Source organism: Grampus griseus (genome assembly GCF_964374135.1).
Source record: "Grampus griseus genome assembly, chromosome: 2".
Lineage (NCBI taxonomy): Eukaryota > Metazoa > Chordata > Mammalia > Artiodactyla > Delphinidae > Grampus > Grampus griseus.
The window spans coordinates 163,900,643-163,923,707 of NC_139018.1; the positions used below are offsets into that span (position 1 = coordinate 163,900,643).

General features: G+C 37.6%; 1 protein-coding gene across 2 annotated transcripts in view; it reads left to right on the plus strand.

Moving 5' to 3' along the window:
• Positions 1-348: 348 nt before the first annotated feature.
• Positions 349-23,065, plus strand: part of SPAG6 (sperm associated antigen 6) — a gene marked incomplete at both ends in the record, with an annotated part of 73,533 nt that continues 50,816 nt past the window's right edge. For both annotated transcript variants that reach the window (XM_082648323.1, XM_082648324.1), the window contains 4 exons: positions 349-373; positions 453-548; positions 18,532-18,698; positions 22,387-22,570. In XM_082648323.1, coding sequence (XP_082504449.1) covers positions 349-373; positions 453-548; positions 18,532-18,698; positions 22,387-22,570 — 472 coding nt within the window. The remainder of the gene's footprint in view (positions 374-452; positions 549-18,531; positions 18,699-22,386; positions 22,571-23,065) is intronic.

Genomic DNA, 23,065 nt, shown 5'->3' on the forward strand with positions numbered 1-23,065 from the left:
GACCTCCTGGCGGACTCCTGTGCCTATAGGGTGTGACCCTCGACGGCGCACTGCTCCCGCGGCCGCCGGGCGAGCTCCGCACGTCGGGGAAACAGCACAGGCTGAGCTCCCCGGTGGACTGTGACCGCGCACGGGGCGCCCAAGCACCGCGCCCTGACGTCACGCCCGGGACCGCCGTTGCCGCGAGAGGGCTGCGTTCCGGTTCCGGTCGGTTGCCCGGGAGACGCGGGTACACAGAGAGACCTGGCTCCCGTCGGAGTCCGAGCGGTCGCCACGGTCGCCCCCTCCGCGGACTCTCAGGCCGGGCGCGGACGAGCCGGGCGCCGCCGAGTTGGTGGCGAGGGCGCCATGAGTCAGAGGCAGGTGCTGCAAGGTAGGTCCGGGCGCCCCGACGGGGGGCGGCGGGGCCCAGGGGCCGCGGGCGGTGCGCTCCAGCGTGTCTCTCCCCGCAGTGTTCGAGCAGTACCAGAAAGCCCGGACCCAATTCGTGCAGATGGTGGCGGAGCTGGCGACCAGACCGCAGAACATCGAGACACTGCAAAACGCGGGTGAGCCCTCACCTCGCACTCGCGTCGCTCCACGCCCCTGACCTCGCCTCGCCCGTCGCCCCGCACCCCGGCCCCGCGTCCCTTGGTGCCGCGGCTTCGCCCCGCGCCTCCATTCCTAGTCTCCCTGGGTCCTTGGCCCTGCTTCGCCCCTCACCCCGTATCCCCGGCCCCTCGTCGCCCAGTGTCCCCGGGCTTCTCCTCGCCCCGGGTCCCCGTCGCCCCGCTCCCCAGCCGGCTGAGCTGTTGGGGAGCGGCAGGATGGGGACAGGAGGACAGCGTCCCTAAATTCCTCCAATCCACCGCGGAGGCTGTAGAAGCGTTCGATCTCTTTAGCGGGTCAAGTTTCCAGATTGGTGTGAGAGGGACCCGACGTCCCTATTTCCATCTTTATCGCAACCAAGCAAATGTCAGGTTGTCTGAATCTACCCTAATCAGACCCATTTTATCCGGATGCCCTGCCTTTGATCACCTTCGACTTGACTTTCTCACACCAAAGGAATTCCAGAGCAGTTGACCCGTTATTTCTTGTCTTGCATTAGCGAAAGAGCAAAGATATGCTTGAATATTTTCCAAGAGATTCCAAGTAGGCAGAGACCTAGCTTTGAGAAATCCTTGTGGTGCTGTTATTCCACGTCTCGATCCGAACTCATGTACACTCTACAGGAAGAGGAAGAGTGTATGCCTGTGTGTGTGATTTGCTTCTTATCTTTTAACATAAACAGAGAAGAAAATGGTGGTACCCTCCCCTCGTCTCTGTCTCTGATTAAGGATGATTCCACCACCATCTGAAGGTAGAATTTTATTGCTACTGTGTCATGAGAAATCTTCAATTTATGGGATGTGATCTTTAAAACTCATTAAATTAACACGGATTTGAAGAAAATTCAGAACATATTTCGGGGCAAGAATGTTTAGACATACTGTTTACTCTGTGTTTCTTTGAAGGGAATTACTACTGCACCTAGCTGGCAATTTCTTCTGTCACTGGGAGGGATTCTGGTGTTTATTATTGCATGTTTTTATTTTGGGAGGGGGATGTATTTAGAATAGGGAAAGTGTATTTTATAATCATTTAAAAAAACTTAATTTTGAGATATTTGTAGATTTACATGCTGTGGTAAGAAATAATATAGAGAGCTAGTGTACCTCAAAATTGTAGTATATCGCAACCAGAATATTGGTAAAAATCCAACAGTTTTTCAGTTTTCCTTGTACTTTAAGTGTATGTGTGCTTTTAGTTCTATACAGTTTTATACCGTGTGTATCCATCACCACTATTGTCAAGATACTACTTTAATCACCACAAGGATCCCTTGTGATACCTTTTTATAGCCACACCTATCTCCCTCTTGTTCCTAATGCTGGGCAACCATTAATCTGTTCTCCATTTTGAAAATTTCAGAATTTATAGTCTTTTGCTCTACCGTTGTTTCATGTGAATTCATCTTCTTTGTTCTGCACGTGTGTGTGTGCTTGTATGCATGCACGTATACTCCTCACAGTGCCCAGAACAGTGCTGAACACACAGAGTTTCATATATACTGACCATGTTAACTTCATTAGAGCATATTACATTTTTTGAATGCGCTTATTTTTGGATTTTTTTACCTTTCAGTCCTACTCAATGGCCTTCGTGAATGGACACTTGCTATTTACAAATATTTAATTTTCTGGACAGTATGTATACAGCTAAACTAAAACATGATTTCTTAAAAAGGGAAAATGATTGACATTCTTTTATAAATTTGATACTGAAATATGGATGTACAGATAACTCTTAAGATACAGAATATCATGTTTTAGTGTAATAGTGACAGATTATCTCTTCCCATAAGTATACAATGTAGAATATATTGTGGAATTTAATCAATCCAAACAGGCTAAGTCATCACCAAAGTATAAGTGACTTAGATATGGCATTCTTAAATAGCCACCTATTTCCACTTATGGTCTGGCTTATGAAGGAATGGAATACAAAAGGAATATAACTTAATGTTTTGAAGTTATCTGCACTTGCCTAATATCTTGATGGAATGGTAAGATTTTTCTTTCCCCTGAGGAACTTATTTTAATGTATTTCATATTATCTAAATTCAACTTAAGCTCCCCTTTAATAACTTTAAATAGGGACAGATGAGTATTCCAATATATTTATTCTTTTAATTTAAAAAACCCCTGTAAGCTTTGTTATGAAAACTTCTCTTAATAGTCAACTTAACCATTTAACTGGTTTATTTTTAAAACATCACCATGGATTTAAAAATGCTTTTGAATGAGCCACAATATGTGTACATAAAGTATATATTTTGATCAAGCTTTTTTTTTTTTTTCAGTCAAGTGACTTCATTTTGGTATCATAAGATACCAGTGCATTTTATTCCTGACTTTGACATACTGTCTACATACCTGGGAGGGTTTTGTTTTCTCACTTGTCTTCCCTAATAAACTGTTTAAATACATATGTATCATAGATCCAAAATAATGTGAAAAAAAGTTTCCATATAGGTATCATGATAAATCAGTAGTTTACTGGTTTAGAATTTTTAAATTCATTCAGTGTGAAAGGAATCTTAAAGGTGAAAGTTATCAATGAAGTTTTATTTCATTTAAAATCTCTGATCTTTCTCATTGTGTTTTTGATGTGCTAATGAGAGAATCTGCTCTATTAAATATGTCCAAAGTAATTATAAAACAAAGTGTTGCAAGATATCTTCTTCAGAGTATTTGGACAAAAATAAGTTTGAGTTCCAATCAAAATTGTTACTAGAAAGAACTGTGTACAATGTGTCTATAACCTAGAGTTTTTTTTTTTTCCTCACTGAGATTTTGTTCTTTCTAAGTCAAAAGGACATACATGAAAACATTAAAAAGTTTAATGTTTGTTATAAAACCTCTTTATGCTCCCTCAAACCCTATATGTTTGAGCCATTACATCTTGCAGCTATTTAAAAATGAATTTGGATATTTCACCTCTTTGAATAATAACACATGACTTCAGTGGTAGTTATAATACATCGTTACTTGTACCAACTGTGGAATCTCAGCAATTGGAGGTGGTTGTTTAATTACAAAATATAAGAAAGGTGTTTTGTGGTATATTGGAGTACCAGGCCACTCTTTGGTTGTTTAGAAGGTCTTTTAAAATAAGCCAGTAAAAGCCTGAAGAACATGATTTTTAAACTGCTTAGCTGCACAAAATAAACTTCTTCTGAAGCAGCTATTTATATAAGAAAAGTGGGGGTAAAGTTTAAAATAATACTTTGTAATATTTTGCTTGTAACCTATATATAGCCAAACAGTAAACATGGCAAATCATAGTTATGCACATTTTCAGAAGAGTAGGAATAGAAAAGTTTGCCTATCACTTTAAATATGCACCTGTATGAAGCTAATTTCCAAATTGAGGCAATTTATTTGGTTCATAATTCAAGAAAATAAGTAATATATGTTGACATAAAATGATTTTAAATTGCATGTGTCTGGGGCAGGGTGAAAATCTTCATATTAATGATCTAGAACTTCAATTTGCTATGAGAAGGAAAAGCCTGTAGTAAACATTTATAATGTATTTAAAACACATCCTGGGAGGTACATGTACAATACCGAGATTCTCCTACAAAAACTATTGTTCCAAAGGATATTAGAACTGAAAAGATAATTAGTAAAGCAACTTCAGAAAACTTAAGCAATTATGCCATTTAAATTTGATGTATTTGCCAATATAAAAGGAGCCTTATACTTCTGAATGTATGATAATTAATTCAGAGCACTGACTTTTTCTTTAAGGATAGGGTAGGGATAGAGGCCTTTTTTTTTTTTCTTTCTTTCTTCTTTTTTTCCCCAAATACTTAAGTGGAAAATGTTCCAGGGAGCTATAAAAATTCTGAATTTTTATGCACCTACCAATATGTCCTAAAAACAAGATTTTTCAGAATTTTATTCTGTGTCCCAAATCGTTGTTCCTACATGGACATTTATCTGTTTTGTTATCTAAGCATTGGTACATAAGTAGAAAATAATGCAACCAGGGCTGGGATCTCACTGTTTTCTTAGGAAGAGTTTGATGACTAAAAAGAAAAATCCAAGCTGTAGATAAACCTGTAAGAGTGGGTTTTTGAAATGACAGATTGTGGGGTTACATTTCAATGTCATAGATTAAATGTTTTTGAAAAGTTATTTTAGTGTTTCCTAAAAGCACTTTACATTCGTTGAATGTTTTTTCAAGACCTTTGCTCCTCTGACTACTAGAACCTTTTCCTACACTTCTTTGCCTGGTTAATTCCTACTCATTCTTTATGGCTCTGTTCAGATGTAGATTCCTCAGGGAAACCTTCCTTGAGCCCTCCCAGCGGGTTGAGTTTATTGATTTATCTTTCCCTGCTTCTAATAGTTCTCTTTCATAGTCCTTATCACAACTGTAATGGTTTAGTTTCTGCTTTCTCTACCAGATGTAAACTTCATGCCTAGCATAATGCTTAGCATAGAGCAGATGTTCAACATGTTTAAATAGAATGAAGGAAGGAGTAATTATTTTTCTAAGTGTTTTCACATCTCTTAGAAGATTAGATTCTTATAACAGCTCAGGTAAGTAGAGTAGGTATCTTGTTCACTGTGGTTAAAGCCCAAAGAAGGTTGGATAATTGCCCTCATCACAAAGTGAGTTAGTGGCCAAACTGGGACTAGGACCTGTTTCTTAATTGCTGTCTGACCTTGTGCTCTTTCTGTGTTACCTCAGAGGTATCAGGAAACTATTCCTAGATGTTCTAGGAGTTCCAGATAAACCTCAGTGTTAACTGTTAAAACAAGTCATCTATTTAGGCCTTTGGGTACCAGTGAATGTCCAGTAATTGTGCATAACTGCTTTTGAGGTCTCGTTGAGTACCATTATGGGATCTTGAGTGGAGGCCCAGATGCAGAGGACTAACTTTAATTGGTAACTACCTGGAGGTTTGAGGGAGTGGAAGTTGTATTTAGGGCTTAAACTGGCCTCAGAGCTCTAGAAGACCTTTTGGTTTCCTCTGGCTTCTAAGGAAAGTCTTATCAAACCAGAAGCTCTTTAAAATCACCTGGGGAAAAAAAAAATTAAAATCACCTGGGGAAAGTGTGTAATCCACTGGAAGTTGAGAACCAATAGAGTACTTGAGAGAGTTGTTGGACTGAGACCTGCTGTTATCAGGAAGGGTGCCCAGGAGACTTCCTCAGGGCCCAGGGAGGCCAGCTGCCCTGGGATTGACTGCCTGCTCTCCTGGGTGTTTTGAGAACATGTGAGGTAGAGTACAGTGAAGAGGGAGGCCCTTGATATTTGTTGGTTCGTTGATGTGAGTGTATACTCAACGCTTCCCTTTGTTCTTTATTTAATCACACTTGGTGTGAAGGGCTTTTCTTCCATGTTCATTGGGGGCAGAACTTTGGGATTTCTACTGAGTAGATTTACTGGCCCTAGGAGAAATCCAGGGCCATACCTTGAGAAAACAAATTGGCCTTGTCTTGTAGTGGGTGGAATGGCCCATTTGAACACAAGTCAGACTTCCCTAATTTTCAAAGTGAAGTATTGGTTTTGCCATACACCCCAGTTTTCTATTATAAGGGTGGCTCAATTTGAAATTTATTGTTTATTCAAGTTCTGTTAAAAAATCTAGGTGAAAACAAATAATATTTGTGCTTGTGTATGTGTGCATGTGTCTCCAAAGGAAATGATCTCTCTCCACTTTTCCATATATTCTGAGTTGTATCTCTGTGTCAAGTTAGAATCACTATTATATTATGTAAGTAGACTAGATTACATTAGTTTTCTATAAAAATGTCTTTGTAGAATTAGTCTAATAACTCTAAAAGTCCCTCTTTTTTTTTTTGAGGGCTTATTTAAAAATAGATACTTAGACTTTCCCACAACTTTAAAAACCTATCATTGAAGATGTCCATTTTGCTGTTAAATTTTTTAATATAAAGATATACTCTTTTATTCAACCCATCTTTTATTAACTATTATGTTTCAAGTCAGGCCTAGGTATGATTTCAGGAAAAAAAAATTTGTTCCTGCTTCCTTTTATTTCACAAAGTGGTTCTCATTCTACTTTTGCTGCCACAAAACTCAGTGCTATGTTCAGAGTTCAGCTGTAGCAACTATCACTATATTTCTGATTTAAAAAATACCAGCCCCCAGCTCCACTCCATGGCTCTTAATTATTAACTTTGTATCCATATCTTTTAGAGTAAACTGTCTCAAAAAAAAGTAAACTAGGTAGAGTATGATTAAAACAAAGAATTTCATCTGAAGATAGATTTTTGAACTGATTGCCTTCCAAAAGTTTCCTCTTCAAATATTACCCATGAAACCTCTTGGAGCAGACAGTCCTTTTAGAACTGTCCTCTTTATTCTCTATACTGACCCCATTCCTAAACATTCCAATCTTCTCCAGGAAGATGGGTGTAATAGGTATATATTGTAAAAGAGAAAACACATTGACAGAAGAAGACAGAACTAATTTAAAATTTGCAGCTCTCTAGAAGACTTTAAATTAAAATAGAATTATATGTATGTGGGGTGGTTTTAGGTGAGGGGATAGTTTAAATGACTCATTTGAGTTCCTTAAAGCTTTATGAATTTATAATAATGACACTTATGTACCTGACCTCGTGTACCTAACAAAAGAACTATGAACACTTTATCCATTTTGTTATTTTAACTAAAATTTACCTAAAAAGAGAAAACTGCACATTAATTTTCAGAGTTTGTTCGTTCATCATTCAACAAACATTTACTGAGTGTCCAAGTGCCAGATGCATGCTTAGATGCTGATCATGCAAAAATTGAAGGCATAGACTCTGCCCGTAAGGAACTTATTTGCTAATGGTGAGATATATAAATACATACTTTTTGATAAGTGTCTGATATATAGACATACGGAACACATATGAAGGGTACCTAATCAGGTTTTAGGAATGAGGAGTGCTGGTCATGGGAGACTTTTAGGAGGAGGTGTTATCTGTACTTAATTTCTTAGGAGTTAGCTAGATGAAGAAATGGGAGAGGAAAACTGCATTTGGGTAGAGGGAACATTATGTGCAAAGGCAAATAGGCAAGAGAAAAGATGGTACTTGATAGAAAAGGCAGATGTTTAGGTATGGCTGGAACTTCTTGGGGTAATAGGACAAGAGAGAGGCAAGTCAGTGGCTGGAGCGGAAAACAGCCCTAATTATGAAGGACCTCATCTGAAGTTTGGATTTATCCTAAAACCTTTGAAAAACCTTTGAAAAGTTTTAACTAGAGGGATGGAGGGATTCATTTTGTGTTTTAGGGAGATGATTTTCACAGTAGTGTGGAGAATAGATTGGAGGGGATTGAAACAGGATCGGGAAGACCAGGTATCCATTTTTGCTATAGCAGTCATGCTGGATAAGAGGTCTGTCGGACTTGTGACTTAGTAGAAGGGGGCTGGCAGGGGCAGGTGAGGAGAGAGAGGAGTTCAAAATGACTCCAAGGAGAACTGTAATTCGAAAAGATACATGTACCCTAGTGTTCACAGCAGCATTATTCACAATAGCCAATGCATGGAAGCAACCTAAATGTCCATAGACAGATGAATGGGTAAAGAAGATGTGGTATATATATACAATGGAATATTACTCAGGCATAAAAAAAGAATGAAATAATGCCATTTGCAGCAACATGGATGGACCTGGAGATTATCATACTAAGTGAAGTAAGCCAGACAGAAAGACAAATACCATATGATACAACTTATATGTGGAATCTAAAATACGATACAAATGAACTCATTTACAAAACTACAAAACAGAAACAGACTCACAGACATAGAAAACAAATTTATGGTTACCAAAGAAGAAAGAGGGTGGAGGAGGGATAAATTAGTTTGGGATTAACAGATACAAACTACTATATATAAAATAGATAAACAACAAGGTCCTACTGTATAGCACAGGGATACACACACACACACACACACACACACACACACACACATCTGAATCACTTTGCTGTATACTAGAAACTAACACGACATTGTAAATTAAGTATAGTTCAATAAAATTGTTTTTAAAAATTGTTACAGCTGTCCACCTGGCAGAGGGTCCAGTACAACATAGGCACTCAATAAATGTTGAAACAGCTTTGGAATGGCAAACTTGTTGCCTGATGAAAGGCAGTCCTTCATGCTTTCACAATAAAATGACTTTTAGAAAGAAACAAAGAAACAAAATGACTCCAAGGCTTCTGGTTACTTAGGCAAATTAGCACTCTTCATTAATGGAGAAGGGATACAAACAGCTCAGGGGAAATGGCGATTTCACTCTGTAACAGTGCTGGGGTTGAAGTCTGTCTGGGAGATCTATGTGCCAGTGACTCTGGTAAGCAGTTTGGATAGATAGGGCTCTGGGGCTCAGGAGAGAGATCTGAAATGAAAATAAAGGCTTGGATATGTGGAACTTACATGTTCATTTGGAAACTATGTTAAAAGCCCATTTTATATTTCTTCACGTTAACTATAAACACGTAAGTTCTAATCATTTTTAACTGAAGTATCATGTAAATTGAACTTGCCATAACTTTTATGCTCTACATACTCACTCAGTATAAATCTCCCATATAGATGGTGGGGGCAGTGACCTAGTCAAGAGTCACAGTTGCACTGGACAAATCAGTGGAATTTCGGTTTAATACAGTAATCATGGAAGAGACCTACAGTAACGTTAATGGCAGAATCATGTGAATTCAAGAGATGGTATGCATTCTAAACCTAGCACAGAGGCCAGTTTTCATTGGTAAATGGGGCGACTGACATTGGAGAAATAGGAGGGCATAGACTCCCGAGCTATAAATAACATCTACCTGGTAGGATTGTAATGAGGATTAATGGGTTAATATTTGTAGATTTTTTTTTAGAGGAGTGCCTGGAGATGCTCTAGAAGTATATGTTAAATAAGTGAGTACATACTGTGCTTCCTTGCCCTCTTAGAAGAGTTGCTACCAGTGAGGGGGTCAGTGATCTCTGTCTCATCTTCCTCTCACCCCTCCCCACTCAACAGTGACATGTCAGGTGTGGTAGTCCTTCACTCACAAATGACTGAATTGACAGTGAATCACCAAACAAAATTCAGAGGATACTGAAGTTAATGAGAATAAATTTAAAAGGAGAAAATATATTACCCTTGATCATAAGAGTTTCTTGAATCATTTATGATTACAGTTGAATTTTATGTAAAAAAGACTATATATACATTTTGTGATTCATTCTGACCATTTAAATAAATTATAAGGATCTTTGTGTGTTGTAAGGGATATAACACCTAAAATCATAATTGACTTTATAGTTATGGCAGTGAAAAAGTGTTTCACAGAAAGCAAGACAAATAGATATGTGATACCAAAATTTACTAATTCTTTTTTTTGCGGTACGCGGGCCTCTCACCGCTGTGGCCTCTCCCGTTGCGGAGCTCAGGCTCCGGACGCGCAGGCTCAGCGGCCATGGCCCACGGGCCCAGCCACTCGGCGGTACGTGGGATCTTCCCGGACCAGAGCACGAACCCGGGCCCCCTGCATCGGCAGGCGGACTCTCAACCACTGCGCCACCAGGGAAGCCCATAATTGACTTTATAGTTATGGCAGTGAAAAAGTGTTTCACAGAAAGCAAGACAAATAGATATGTGATACCAAAATTTACTAATTCTTAATCAAATGAAAGAGTAGTGGCCAGAGGTATATAATCATAGAGGATGAAAGAAATCAAATCAAGGCCTGAAAATTCTTCTCTAAAGAAAAGCAAGGGAGGAACACAAATATTTTCAAGTGAAAAATGACCAGTGAAGGAAAACGAGAACATGCTTTAAAACTCATCAGTGTCATAAAACTTGCTTCAGTAAAAATATAGACATGTAAATGTAATAACTTGTTAAAGAAATAAAAAAAACTAAAATCAGAGTAAAGCTGATGAGTGTAATTGGAATTACTCTGTGATAGGAGAGTAGGTAGTGCTTGTAATAGTAAAATCCAAGTGGATAGTGGTCTCTAGAGTCAAGACCACAAAGTGTTTCAATAAGAGTTAGATGTGCGTTCAGAACTGTGCTAGGTAATTTGAGAAATAGAAGAAAAATGTAAAACATAAGCACTGCTCTAGAGATGTTCATTATTATACTGAGGAGGTAAGATTTATTCACATAAAATAGAGAACCACATAAATATCGAGGATGGCTACTGTGCTTTGCACAACTTCGGGAGTGCCATTTATATCATGGTCTATGTGAATGGCGTCCCCTGGATTTGTGCAGTATGCAGCCTGCCCAGCCACACATGGTGGGCCTGGGAATTATTCAAAGTCTTCATTTCCATTTATTTACTTCCCTGAGAATGAGTAGTGCAAACAATAAAGCTCCCCATAGCTTCCCATTTCTCTTAGAACAACATCACAGAAATCTTCATTTAACCTATAGCTAAACTTATCTGGCCCCAACCAACCTCTCCAGCTTTATCCCTTGCCGCGTCACCCCTCCCACTTTACATTTCAGACCAGTATAGATTTATCATGGCTTCTTCAACAGTCTGCAACAATCATGCATCCCTTGTCCAAGCCAGAAACTGGGAAGTATCAGTGATTCCTCCGTCTTCTTTACAATAATCAGTTTGTCTTTTAAATATCTCCTTAGACCTTTCACTTTTCTCTTTCCCTTTTGCCATTACTGTACTCCAGGCTATCTTCACATCTGGCCTAGGTTCCTATAATAGCTTCCTAAGTGGTCTTCTCTCTTTTCATCCTTTCTCCCCAGTGTAATCTGAGATGCTTCAGTACAAAGTGCAAATCTGATCTGTCACTGCACTGACATTAATGCTCAGATTAAATTTAGAATACTTAAAACAGTTCATTGGACCCTTCAGGACTTTTGTCTCTCTCTGTTCATCTCAGCCTTCTTTCTCCAACTCCTCTCTCCTCTCTTGTACTAAAGTCAAACTGTATTCTCAGTTTTGTCATCATATCAAACTCTTTTTGGTTCTGAGCTTCATTTATACAGTTTCTTCTGGTTGGAGTTCTCTCCAATCCCTACGCCTTCCAAATTTTTTCAGCAGAAAATCTGCCTGAGAGCCTTCAGATCTCAATTTAGATGTCAGTTAGCCTTTGCACCTTCCCTGTGTCCCTCAAAGCCTGGGTTAGATGCTCTACTGTGTTTTTGCAAAGCATCCTCTATTCCTTTAGTTGCACACATCATAATGTGTTGTTTATCTCTCATGACCCCTTTATGAGTTCCTTGAGGTCAGGGACAATTGTGTTTTAACACGTTGTAGATTCTTAATATTTCTTAAATGAATGGTGAATGAGCTATTCATTCCATAGTAATTGTAAAATACATCGTAGAAAAGGCTCAATCTGTGGGGCCGTGCAACCTTAAATATTTCTCCATTACAGTGTAAGGTACTGATTGATTAATGAGTCATCTATGTTAATAATAATAAAATGTTGATGAAAAATATGGTCAACATAGGGAATTGATTCCTTTAGAGCACTTTTATTTATCAGGCATCCAACTGGTGTTTATTTTGTCCTAGATAATCTTCCTAGCACTTTAGAAATTTTAGCTCATTTTAATTCTCACAACAGCTTTATAAGGTGGTCCTAGAATTTGTCACCATTTTACAAATGAGGAAACTGAGACACAGAGTGGTTAAGTAATCTCGCTGAGGCCCCACAGCCAGGAAGTGGCAGAGCCCAGATTTGAACCCAAACAATCTCCCTCCAGATACATGCTATTAACCACCTCAGTCTTTTGTCTCTCAGCATAGGCAGTGATGTACCAAGTAGGGCAAGATTCCTTCTATTTCTAAAGCACGAAGTTTCTTTCATATTTTAATTGGGCCCCAGCAGAATGTCTGAGTAACGTTGACGTTGATGGTTAAGGGTGAATCCTTTGCTGAGTATTGGTTAACTGTATGCAGAAATCACTTCTTCCAAAACTTGAATGAACTGTAGTAGCAGTTTCATAGTAAATGGATACATGGAAAGTAGTTTTAGATTAAAATAAAACGTATTGTTTGAGTTTAAAATTTTAAAGCTTTGTAAAATTTATAACAAATCTTTAACATATTTTATGTTTGTGATAATTTTGAATAAAATTGGAAAGTAAAAAATATTCATTTTAAGTCTAAGAAACAAGGAGGGGCCTCAAAGTACACTATCAAGAGAGTGAAAAGACGGCTCACAGAATGGAAGAAAATGTTTGCAAAGCATATATTTGATAAGAGCTTAATATTTAGAATATATAAAGAACTATAACCGCCACCAACAAAATATCCACTTCAAAACTGTGCAGAAGAGGGCTTCCCTAGTGGCACAGTGGTTGAGAGTCTGCCTGCCAATGCAGGGGACATGGGTTCGTGCCCTGGTCCGGGAAGATCCCACATGCCGTGGAGCAGCTGGGCCCGTGAGCCATGGCCGCTGAGCCTGCGCGTCCGGAGTCTGTGCTCCACAATGGGAGAGGCCACAACAGTGAGAGGCCCGCGTACCGCAAAAAAAAAAAAAAAAAAAAAAAAAAAAAATGTGCAGAAGATTTAAATCAATTATATTTCTTCAAAGAAGATAAACAAATAGACAATAAACACATGAAAAGTAGCTCAATATCACTAGTCATTGGAAAATGCAAATTAAACCATAGTGAGATACCCCTTCACACCCATCAGGATGGCTGTTATAAACAACAACAAAATATTAGTGAGGATGTGGGGAAATTGGAACTCTTGTAATTTGCTGGTGGGAATGTAAAAGGGTGCCGTCACTGTGGAAACAGTTTGGTGGTTCCTCAAAAAGTTAAGCATAGAATTATCATTTAGTCCAGCAATTCTGCTCCCAGGTATATACTCAAAAGAATTGAAAGCAGGGACTCAAATGGATACGTGTACACCACTGTTCCCAGCAGCATTATTCACAATAACCTAAAGGTGGAAACAACCCAAATGTCCATCAACACATGAATAGACAAACAAAATGTATATACATACAATGGAATATTATTCAGTCTTAAAAAGGAATGAAATTTTGATACATGCTGCAATAGAGATGACTCTTAAAAACATTATGCTAAGTGAAAGAAGCCAGATGAAAAAGGACAAATGTTGTATGCTTCCACTTATATGAAGTATCTAAAATAGGCAAAATAATAGAGACAGAAAACAGAATAGAAACTGTCACAAGCTGGGGGTAGGGGGAAATGGGGAGTTATTGTTTAATTGGTATAGAGTGTCTGTTAGGAATGATGAATAAGTTCTGGAAATGACAGTAGTGATGGTTGCACAACATTATGACTGTACTTAATGCCACTGAATTGTACACTTTAAATGGTTAAAATGATCAATTTAATGCTATGTATATTTTACCACAATTAAAACAACAAAACAAAAAAGTAACCAGGGCAACCAGAAATCTTTACTATGACTTAAATGAACCCAAAGAATTGTTTTTAATGGAACAAAGTTGAGATGTTAAATATCTTTATAAAACACCTCAGATTGAAGTAATATCTATATAAATTATGCACATGTAATATGAGAATGTTAGTTATTTTTTTTGTCTTTAGAAATGTTTGACCTTTTTTTCCTGACTTACATATGCAATTGGCATGCAAAATTAAAGTGATTAGGGCTATGTTGTATTAAAAGGAATTAAGGGAAAGAGTTGTGATTATTTTGAGGCTATTCTATAATCTCTTCCACTAGATTATTAGTTTTTTGAGAGCATGAACTGCCTTTACTCATGTATGAGGTCCTATTTCTTGCCACTCGGTAAACCTTGATCTATTTTTTGAATGAATGATTAGCGAGGGTAGGATTAGCGAGGTTGTTTTTTGCAAAACTGGATTACAATGTAAGTATTAGAAGCAGTGTCTCCAGTATGGCACTGGAACAAGAAATACAGAAAAGAAACTCAAAGCTATAAAGTTGGGGGTGGGGAAGATTGTAAAGATTGTAAAGATTTAGCCTGTAGGTTAAATTTCAGAAACATTTTCACACCATTTAATCAATTTATATAGAGAAAACAGAATTGTTTTATAGATATTAGAGTATAATACAGGAATAATTTTTACTATTAGATATAATATTGGATTGGCCAAAAAGTTTGTTTGGGTTTTTCTGTTAGATGTTATGGAAAAACGCAAACGAACTTTTTGGCCAACCCAATATTAGCTAGTATGTGTTGGCTCCTTCAGTGGAGACCCTAATGAGTCATTAGCTGCTCACTAGAGACCTTGTCTATCAAATATTGTAGCGGTAATTCCGACTGTTGTAACTTATGGACTCTACATTTTCATGCATTCACTCACCAAGGATCAATCACCATGAATTCCTAATGGACAGACAAGTAAGGAAAATTTTCTTTTTATGTTATATATGCTTCTCTTTCCTTCCTTCTCTCCCTCCCTCCTTTCCTTCCTCGCTTCCTCAGTTCCTTTTGCATCATTATCTGTATATCTAGGACAAACCTGCAATTAGAGTAATAAAGTATGCTTAGCCTATGTAAGAGATAAAAACATGTCCCTGGGGACTGAGGACTATGAAGCACTAAGAGGCAATTCAAGGACTAGAAATTTGGGGCAATATTTTCTCTAATAAGAATGACCTTATTATTTTTTTTTAAGATTTTTTTTTTGATGTGGACCATTTTTATTTTGTTTATTTATTTTTAAAAATTTATTTATTTATTTTTGGCTGCATTGGGTCTTTGTTGCTGGGTGCGGGCTTTCTCTAGTTGCAGCGAGCCGGGGCTCCTCTTCGTTGTGGTGTGCGGGCTTCTCATTGCGGTGGCTTCTCTTGTTGCAGAGCACGGACTTTAGGCACACGGGCTTTGGTAGTTGTGGCACGAGGGCTCAGTAGTTGTGGCGCATGGGCTTAGTTGCTGACGTGGACCATTTTTAAAGTCTTTATTGAATTTGTTACAATATTGCTTATGTTTTGTTTTGGTTTTTTGGCTGCGAGGCATGTGGGATCTTAGCTCCCCGACCAGAGATCAAATCCGCACCCCCCCGCATTGGAAGGCAAGGTCTTAACCACTGGACTGCCAGGGAGGCCCCAGAATGACCTTATTTAAACAGATATTTTAAATGGAAACTTTAGCTTTTACTTTTATATTCAGAGATTTAAAATTTTTCAAAATTCTTACTGTCTGAACAAAGGAATATGATAGACCAGAAACATCTGCATAGAAGTCTAACTTTGATTTTGAATACTGGAATAGAAGGAAAGGAATTGTGTGTCATTTTATTGACCTTATTTTTCCGGGGCCAGATGCAGTAGAAAAAGGGAGGAGAAAATATACAAAGCAGAAAATTCCTTTGAGTATATGGACAAGTGAAATACATCTTTGGGGGTAGAATATCTTATTGCTAAAATGGCAAACTGAAAATATCCAACATTGGGAGACTTGTGGTGTGTTAGCTAAATATAGTAACTAATAATACATAATAATATAATAAGAAATATTATAAACTTAGATAAATTCATTCTTTAAATTCGTAACATAAAAGTTCAGAGTTCTTGCAGTTTAATTCAAAATTCTAGGTTGAATAACCCAGTATGGATTGATTTTCCATTTATATTTCAAAAGACAATAAGCCACTGCCTTCACATAATTATATCAAGTGAGGAGAAAAGGAAATACTCGAATCATCAGGGAAAAATAATATGAAACATATTTGTGATTCTCTTAAAACTATTCTGAGCATCCTCATTAATGTATTTATTATGAAACTTTAAATATATGTTAACAAATTTAGCTTTTCTTTTTTAGAGTATTGACTTGTTTTATTTAAAATGGTGCATATTCATTATAAAAAATATTAAGTTATACTCAAGAACAAAAACAAAAAAACCAACCCAATTAAAAAATGGGCAAAGGACTTAAATAGACAGTTCAACAAAGAAGATGTACAAATGACCAATAAGCACATTCACCATCACTGGTGATAGGGAAATAAAAATCAAACCACAAGGACATACCACTTCAAACCTATTAGGATGGTTATTCTAAAAAAAAATAACAAGCGTTGGTGAGGATGGGGAGAAATTTAAACACTTGTACTTTGCTGGTGGGAGTGTAAAATGATGTAGCCGCTGTGGAAAGCAGTTTAATGGTTCAATGGTGTGATGATTACACACCATTGTAAATGTATTTAATGCCTCTGAATTGTACATCCCAAAATGGTAAAAATGGTAATTTTTATGTTATGTATATTTTACCACTGTTAAAAAACTTAAATTGAGTAATAAAGCAACTACAAAGAAGAATCAACAAATTGTTTTAGATTCAACTTTCTAGAAGGAACCCATGTTAACGTTTGGTAGTCATTCTAATACCTTATTCTGTGCATTAAACTTTTTGTTGTGAGATATTACAGAAATTATCTCTATAAAAAAGTATAGAGAATAATATAAGCAACACTGATGCACATGGACATGCTGATTTGTTTAACATGAGCTGTGGCCTAGGCCTGAGGAGGGGCCTAGGCACACTTTGTGTGCCTGCAAAGTTAACCAGCCTGAGTGGGATGCAGACTTGCAACGGTGGCCTTCTGTAAAATGATCTAACCAAACCAACTTAGATGTAAAAATGATCACTAAAGGAAATTGGGAACTGCGAAAAGCCACAGGTCTCATCATTAAATGTTTCTGTGATAAGCATCATTATTCTCTGCTTATGTTATTTGGTAGTACCATTTATCTTACTTTGGTCTAATCCTATATGTTATTGTAAATGTTTTCCTTTTCTTTCTATTTCACATGTTTCTGGATATAACATTATAAAAGAATATTGGTAGTATGTATTTGCTTTTATAGGTCACTGGGGTATGTTTTTAAAGAAAAGATGTAATAACATCAAGTAGAATAGCCTGCTGTAAATTAAGTTTAGCAAGTCAAATTTCTAAACTTGTTCTAGTTTGAACTCTCGTCATTACCTTTTTTGTAATCTTAGACTAAAACACCGTCATTAAAGTACAAATAACAGTTGACTATTTTGCATATTTTATAGTAAGGCAAAGTTAATACAGAGTTGGAAGTATCCAGTAAAATGGCCCAAATGCAATCATGTTTCCCCACCTCCTCAATTTTCCATACATGTTACTTATTTAGTAAGTATCAAAAAAGAATGTCTGAGTTGCTAACCTTGCTCCACCATTGTGTGAGAATTTCCCTAACCTTTCTCAGCCTCCATTTCCACATCTATAAAATAGACATGATAATAGGGCTTACTTCCTAGGTTTGTTATGAGAGTTCAGTGAATTAATATGGAAAATAAGTTCTTAAAACAATGCATGCACAAAATAACCTATAATATAAGCTACTTTTATTATTGTTGTTATGATGGTATTCCTACTATGTATTCAAGCCTAGAATGAATATTATGAGAGCTAGTATTGTGATTTATTTATTTGGAGATAATGTCAGAAATCTGAATTTGCAGCCCTTTATGAACGGGAGGCCCTAGCCAAATGGCCCTCCTAGCTCACCTAGCCCTGAAGTAAAGTTCAGTTGGAATCAGAGAAAAAAACATCGGAAGACTTGATTGAGAGGAAAGGACTGAACTGAGCCCTGAAAGATAGGATGTGCAAAGGCTGTGTGGGAGGGACCCAGCTCCCCAGCACCTGCCTCCCTGCCATGTGCTAGGTAGGCATTCTACTCTGTGCTTTACAACCTCTCTCTGCGTTCGTGACGTCACGCAGCTAGTGTTTGCCAAATCAGGGATTTAAACTCTGGTTCTCCAAAGCCTTTCTTATTTCCATGCTAAGCTGCTACTTTGATAATTACAGGTTGTATTATTCTGTGCTTTAGCCAGTTAGATGCTGCTTGATATCCCATTAGTTTTTAGTGCATGATTTTGTTGTTGTTGTTTTACTGATATATTCCCCTGAATTTTCCTATCTGCGTATATGCTGAATGGTATGCTTGCCTTTTAATTTAAAATTTGCTGATTTCTGTTTTCTCATAACTTAGGTGTAATGTCTTTGCTGAGGCCTCTTCTTCTGGATGTGGTCCCAACAATTCAACAGACTGCTGCTTTGGCTCTGGGGAGACTGGCTAATTATAATGATGACCTAGCAGAAGCAGTAGTGAAGGGCAACATTCTTCCACAGCTTGTTTATTCACTGGCAGAACAAAATGTAAGAATTTTTAAAAACTAAGTTATATGTTTTTTTGTTTGTTTGTTTTGGATTTAAAAAAAAATTGATAGTTTGGGTACAGTTGCAAGTTTGTAGGCATAGAATTATTAGGATGTTAATACAACCTTCAATTCTTTGAACTGCATGTAATAATACTTTTAGGGTATTTTACTTTGGGGCTGATAGGCAGCTTTTCTCCATTACTGTTAATATAAGGAGAAAACATATTATAATTTTTAATGGAATTATGCATAAAGCAGTATTTCTCAGCATGGGTTTATTCAAGTTATAGGATCAGTCTTAGAAAGGTGTATGGAGCCCTGGGCAAATAAGTTATATACAATGGTGAAATCTGGTTAATGGACAATGTAAGAGACAGCTTTGAAGCAAGGGGAAGAGAAGCATCCAAAAGGAAGGAGAATACATGTAATGGAAGGTTTGCCAAAGCATTTTTTTTCCAAGTATGAAAGCATGTCAGCCCTTTTAAGGGCCATATAAGAGCGCCTCCATTGTTTTTTTCATCCTGTCTGGTTCCCTCTATGTTTCTAACAATAGTTAAGGATCTTCCTCTACATAGGGTCTTGACTGTTCATTCCATCCTGCTAGTTTATCATAACCTAGGGATGTATCTTTCTTGACATGTCTTTAAGATTAAATTCTTATTTGTTGTAACCAAAGGACAAACAATACAATTTTTAAAAATGGGGGCAGGGCTTCCCTGGTGGCGCAGTTGTTAAGAATCTGCCTGCCAGTGTAGGGAACACGGGTTTGAGCCCTGGTCCGGGAAGATCCCACATGCCGCGGAGCAACTAAACCTGTGCGCCACAACTACTGAGCCTGCGCTCTAGAGCCCGCGAGCCACAACTACTGACCCTGTGTGCCTAGAGACCGTGCTCTGCAACAAGAGAAGCCACTGCAATGAGAAGCCTGTGCACCGCAATAAAGAGTAGCCCCTGCTCGCCACAACTAGAGGAAGCCCGCATGCAGCCATGAAGACCCAATGCAGCCCAAAATAAATAAAATCAAATCTTAAAAAAAACACACCAAGCATAATGAGATAGCACTGTACCTACTAGGATGGCCATAAAAAAGAAGAGAAGGAAAAAAAGGAAAATAATAATAAAAGTGTTAGTGAAGGTGTGGAGAAGTTTTGTAAAATCGTGCAGCTGCTGTGGAAAACGGTTTGGCACTTCCTCAGCAAGTTAAACATAATCACCATATGACCCAGCAGTTCTCCTCCTAGTTATGTTTCTGAAGGAATTGAAAACAGGTGTTCAAACAAAACTTGTGCACAAATGTTCATAGCAGCATTATCCACGATAGCCAAAAGAATGACTAGATAAACAAAATGTTGTGTATCCATACAATGGAATATTATCAGTTCATAACAAGGGATGAAATCATGATATATTCTACAACATGGGTGAACCTTGAAAGCTTTGTGCTAACAGAAAGAAGCCAGGCAAAGCTACATATTGTATGATTCCATTTATATGAAATAGCCAGGATATGCAGATCCATCGAGATGGAAGCAGATGAATGGTTACCAGAGGCTGGGGGGGAGGAGGGAGTGAGAAGTGGCTGCTTAGCATGTGGGAGGTTTCTTGTCGGAGTGATGAAAATATTCTGGAACTAGATAGGTGTGGTTGCACAACATTGTGAATGCGCTAAATGCCATTGAATTGTACACTTTAACATGATTAAAATAGTAAATTTTATGTTATGTGTATTTACCAAAAAAAAAATCCTGATTGTTTAAAAATGTGCCTTATTTTTTTAGATTGGAGAGTAATTTGCCAATAACTGTCTTATCCCTAGGAGGAGTTACAGAAATTTTATTTTTCTTGTAGGCATTCCTTCTATCATCAAATGCTTGGACTCACCTCCTTCTCTGAGGGCAGGGCCTGTGTTTGGTGTCTCACATAGAAGGTTCTCAACAGAAGTTTTCTAAGTGTGAATGAGTACCCATTAGCTGTAAAGAGACAAAAAGTACTAGGGCAGAGGTGAGGAGAAAGTGAGAATGTGAAGCATCATTCACAGGCTTCTCTCTCCTTCCCCTACCAGGCCTTCAGCCCGTTTCTCACAGGAGATTTAATATCTTCTTTATGAGGTACAAAGTCCTCTGGTTTTGCTTTTCCTTCCTTTTTTTTTTTCTTTTTTTTTTTAAAGGGTAATTCTTTTGGTGAAGAATTCTGGGAGAGAAGAGAGTTAGGGATTTGGAATGAGATCAGAGAGTGATATTCTAGGCACTGTAGTTAGTATTGACTATTGATGCCCAGTAAAGTGTGAATTTGAAAATTCTGCAATATAAAAAGTCAAATTAGCTTAAGGTAATGACAAGAAATGTGTCACCGTTATTTTTCCACAATTACGAGAAAATAATCTATGGGAAGCTACTCTAAAACTATTCTAATTTTTATAATAAAGTAGGAGATTTTTGGTTACTGACATGTAAAATTAGACTTTATAACAAATATCTTAATGCCTGTATATGTTGACATTTAAGAAAGTAAAGAAATATATCAAGTCAAAACATCATTACTAACATAGCATATTTCTTATCTTGTCAATATATACTGATTTTGGAGATATAATATTTTAAAGTATACTTGATGTATTTTCTCTCACATAATTTTTTATTGAATCTTAATATTTTAGCCTGCATAAATAGAATGCTTTCAAAACAGATGCTATAGTCATCTAGTCGCTCTTTTTTGTAGTCACTGTAAAGAAGTAGAAACTTAGAATCTAAAATAGGGCATTAATTGGGCTCTATTAATGACAGGTAGAGTTAGGAGACTGTTACTGTGTCATTACGCTAACCATAAAACAGGGAGTGTTATAGCCAAATACTTCCTCTACATCTAATTTTTTTTTTTAGCAATATGAAGAAAAACAGGTTAGTCTTGTGTTTCAGTTTTATTTCTTAATCTGATAAAATTTACACGTAGAACATATTATAAGTATGAAGTATTACTTGAAATTCACATAATGGTGAGTCATTTATATCTTTGTAAAAAAACATTTCTAAGAAGGGATAAATAACAACGCACTGTCGGGCTGGTTTATTTGCCAGGAGGAGTTTTAAAATGTATCATGAATATTTTGCCTTTATGTTTATCTGATGATTGCTAAGGGAGCCTCAGAACATAGTTGTTATTTCAGGATAACGTGGGACACCAGAAAGGTTAGTTGAGGTCATGCTTAGAGACTGAGGGCAAGTAAAGGAAACGAATTTGTTAGGTGACAGTTTAGTTGCATGCGCTAACAATCTAAGAGTTCCCATAGGGCAAACAAATACCTTTCACTGTAATGCACAAACATGAAATCTCATTATTTTATGAATTTGTAGGAAATATAATGTTTATATTTTATTTTATACAATTTCCAAATGCATGTTTCAGAGTAAAACATTTGAAATGTATTTTAAGGCTTAAATCCTTTCAGTTCAGTTAACTGAACAAAAGCAATGGGGGAAACATCAAAAAATGAAAATGATATTGCAGGATGTTTTTCATCTCTTATATTTAATAGCTGTTGAGCTTTTTTTCTTAGTTTTATTTTTTATTTTACTTATTTATTTTTTGAGCTTTTTTTTTTAATATATCAATGTCATTTTAATGTTGGTTTTGGTCTATTTTAACTTTTAGCTCAATTCACTTTGAGTTTTGTCTATTTATCCTTGTAGCGTTTTTACAAGAAAGCAGCTGCCTTTGTGTTACGAGCAGTTGGTAAACATTCTCCCCAACTAGCTCAGGCGATAGTGGATTGTGGAGCACTGGATACACTGGTGATATGCTTGGAAGATTTTGACCCTGGAGTCAAAGAGGCTGCAGCCTGGGCACTTGGCTATATTGCAAGACATAATGCAGGTAATGGGCCTTATTATAAAATAGGATTGTTAAAGTTTAGATTAATTAGGTAAATCTGGTTTTGCTTAGTAAACCATAGATATGAGAGGTCTTTTTTTTTTAATTTTTAATTTTTGGCTGCATTGGGTCTTTGGTGTGGTGCGTGGGCTTTCTCTAGTTGTGGCGAGAGGGAGCTACTCTTCATTGTGGTGCTCGGGCTTCTCATCGCGGTGGCTTCTCTTGTTGCAGAGCATGGGCTCTAGAGCACAGGCTCAGTAGTTGTGGCTCGTGGGCTCTAGGGCTCTAGAGCGCAGGCTCAGTAGTTGTGGCGCACAGGCTTAGTTGCTCCGCGCCATGTGGGATCTTCCTGGACCAGGGCTCGAACCTGTGTCCCCTGCATTGGCAGGCAGATTCCCAACCACTGTGCCACCAGGGAAGTCCCAGATATGACGTCTTAATGATATTTCTATATATTATGGGAGATAAGTTTCGAATGATGGCCAAGTTGTTTGGATC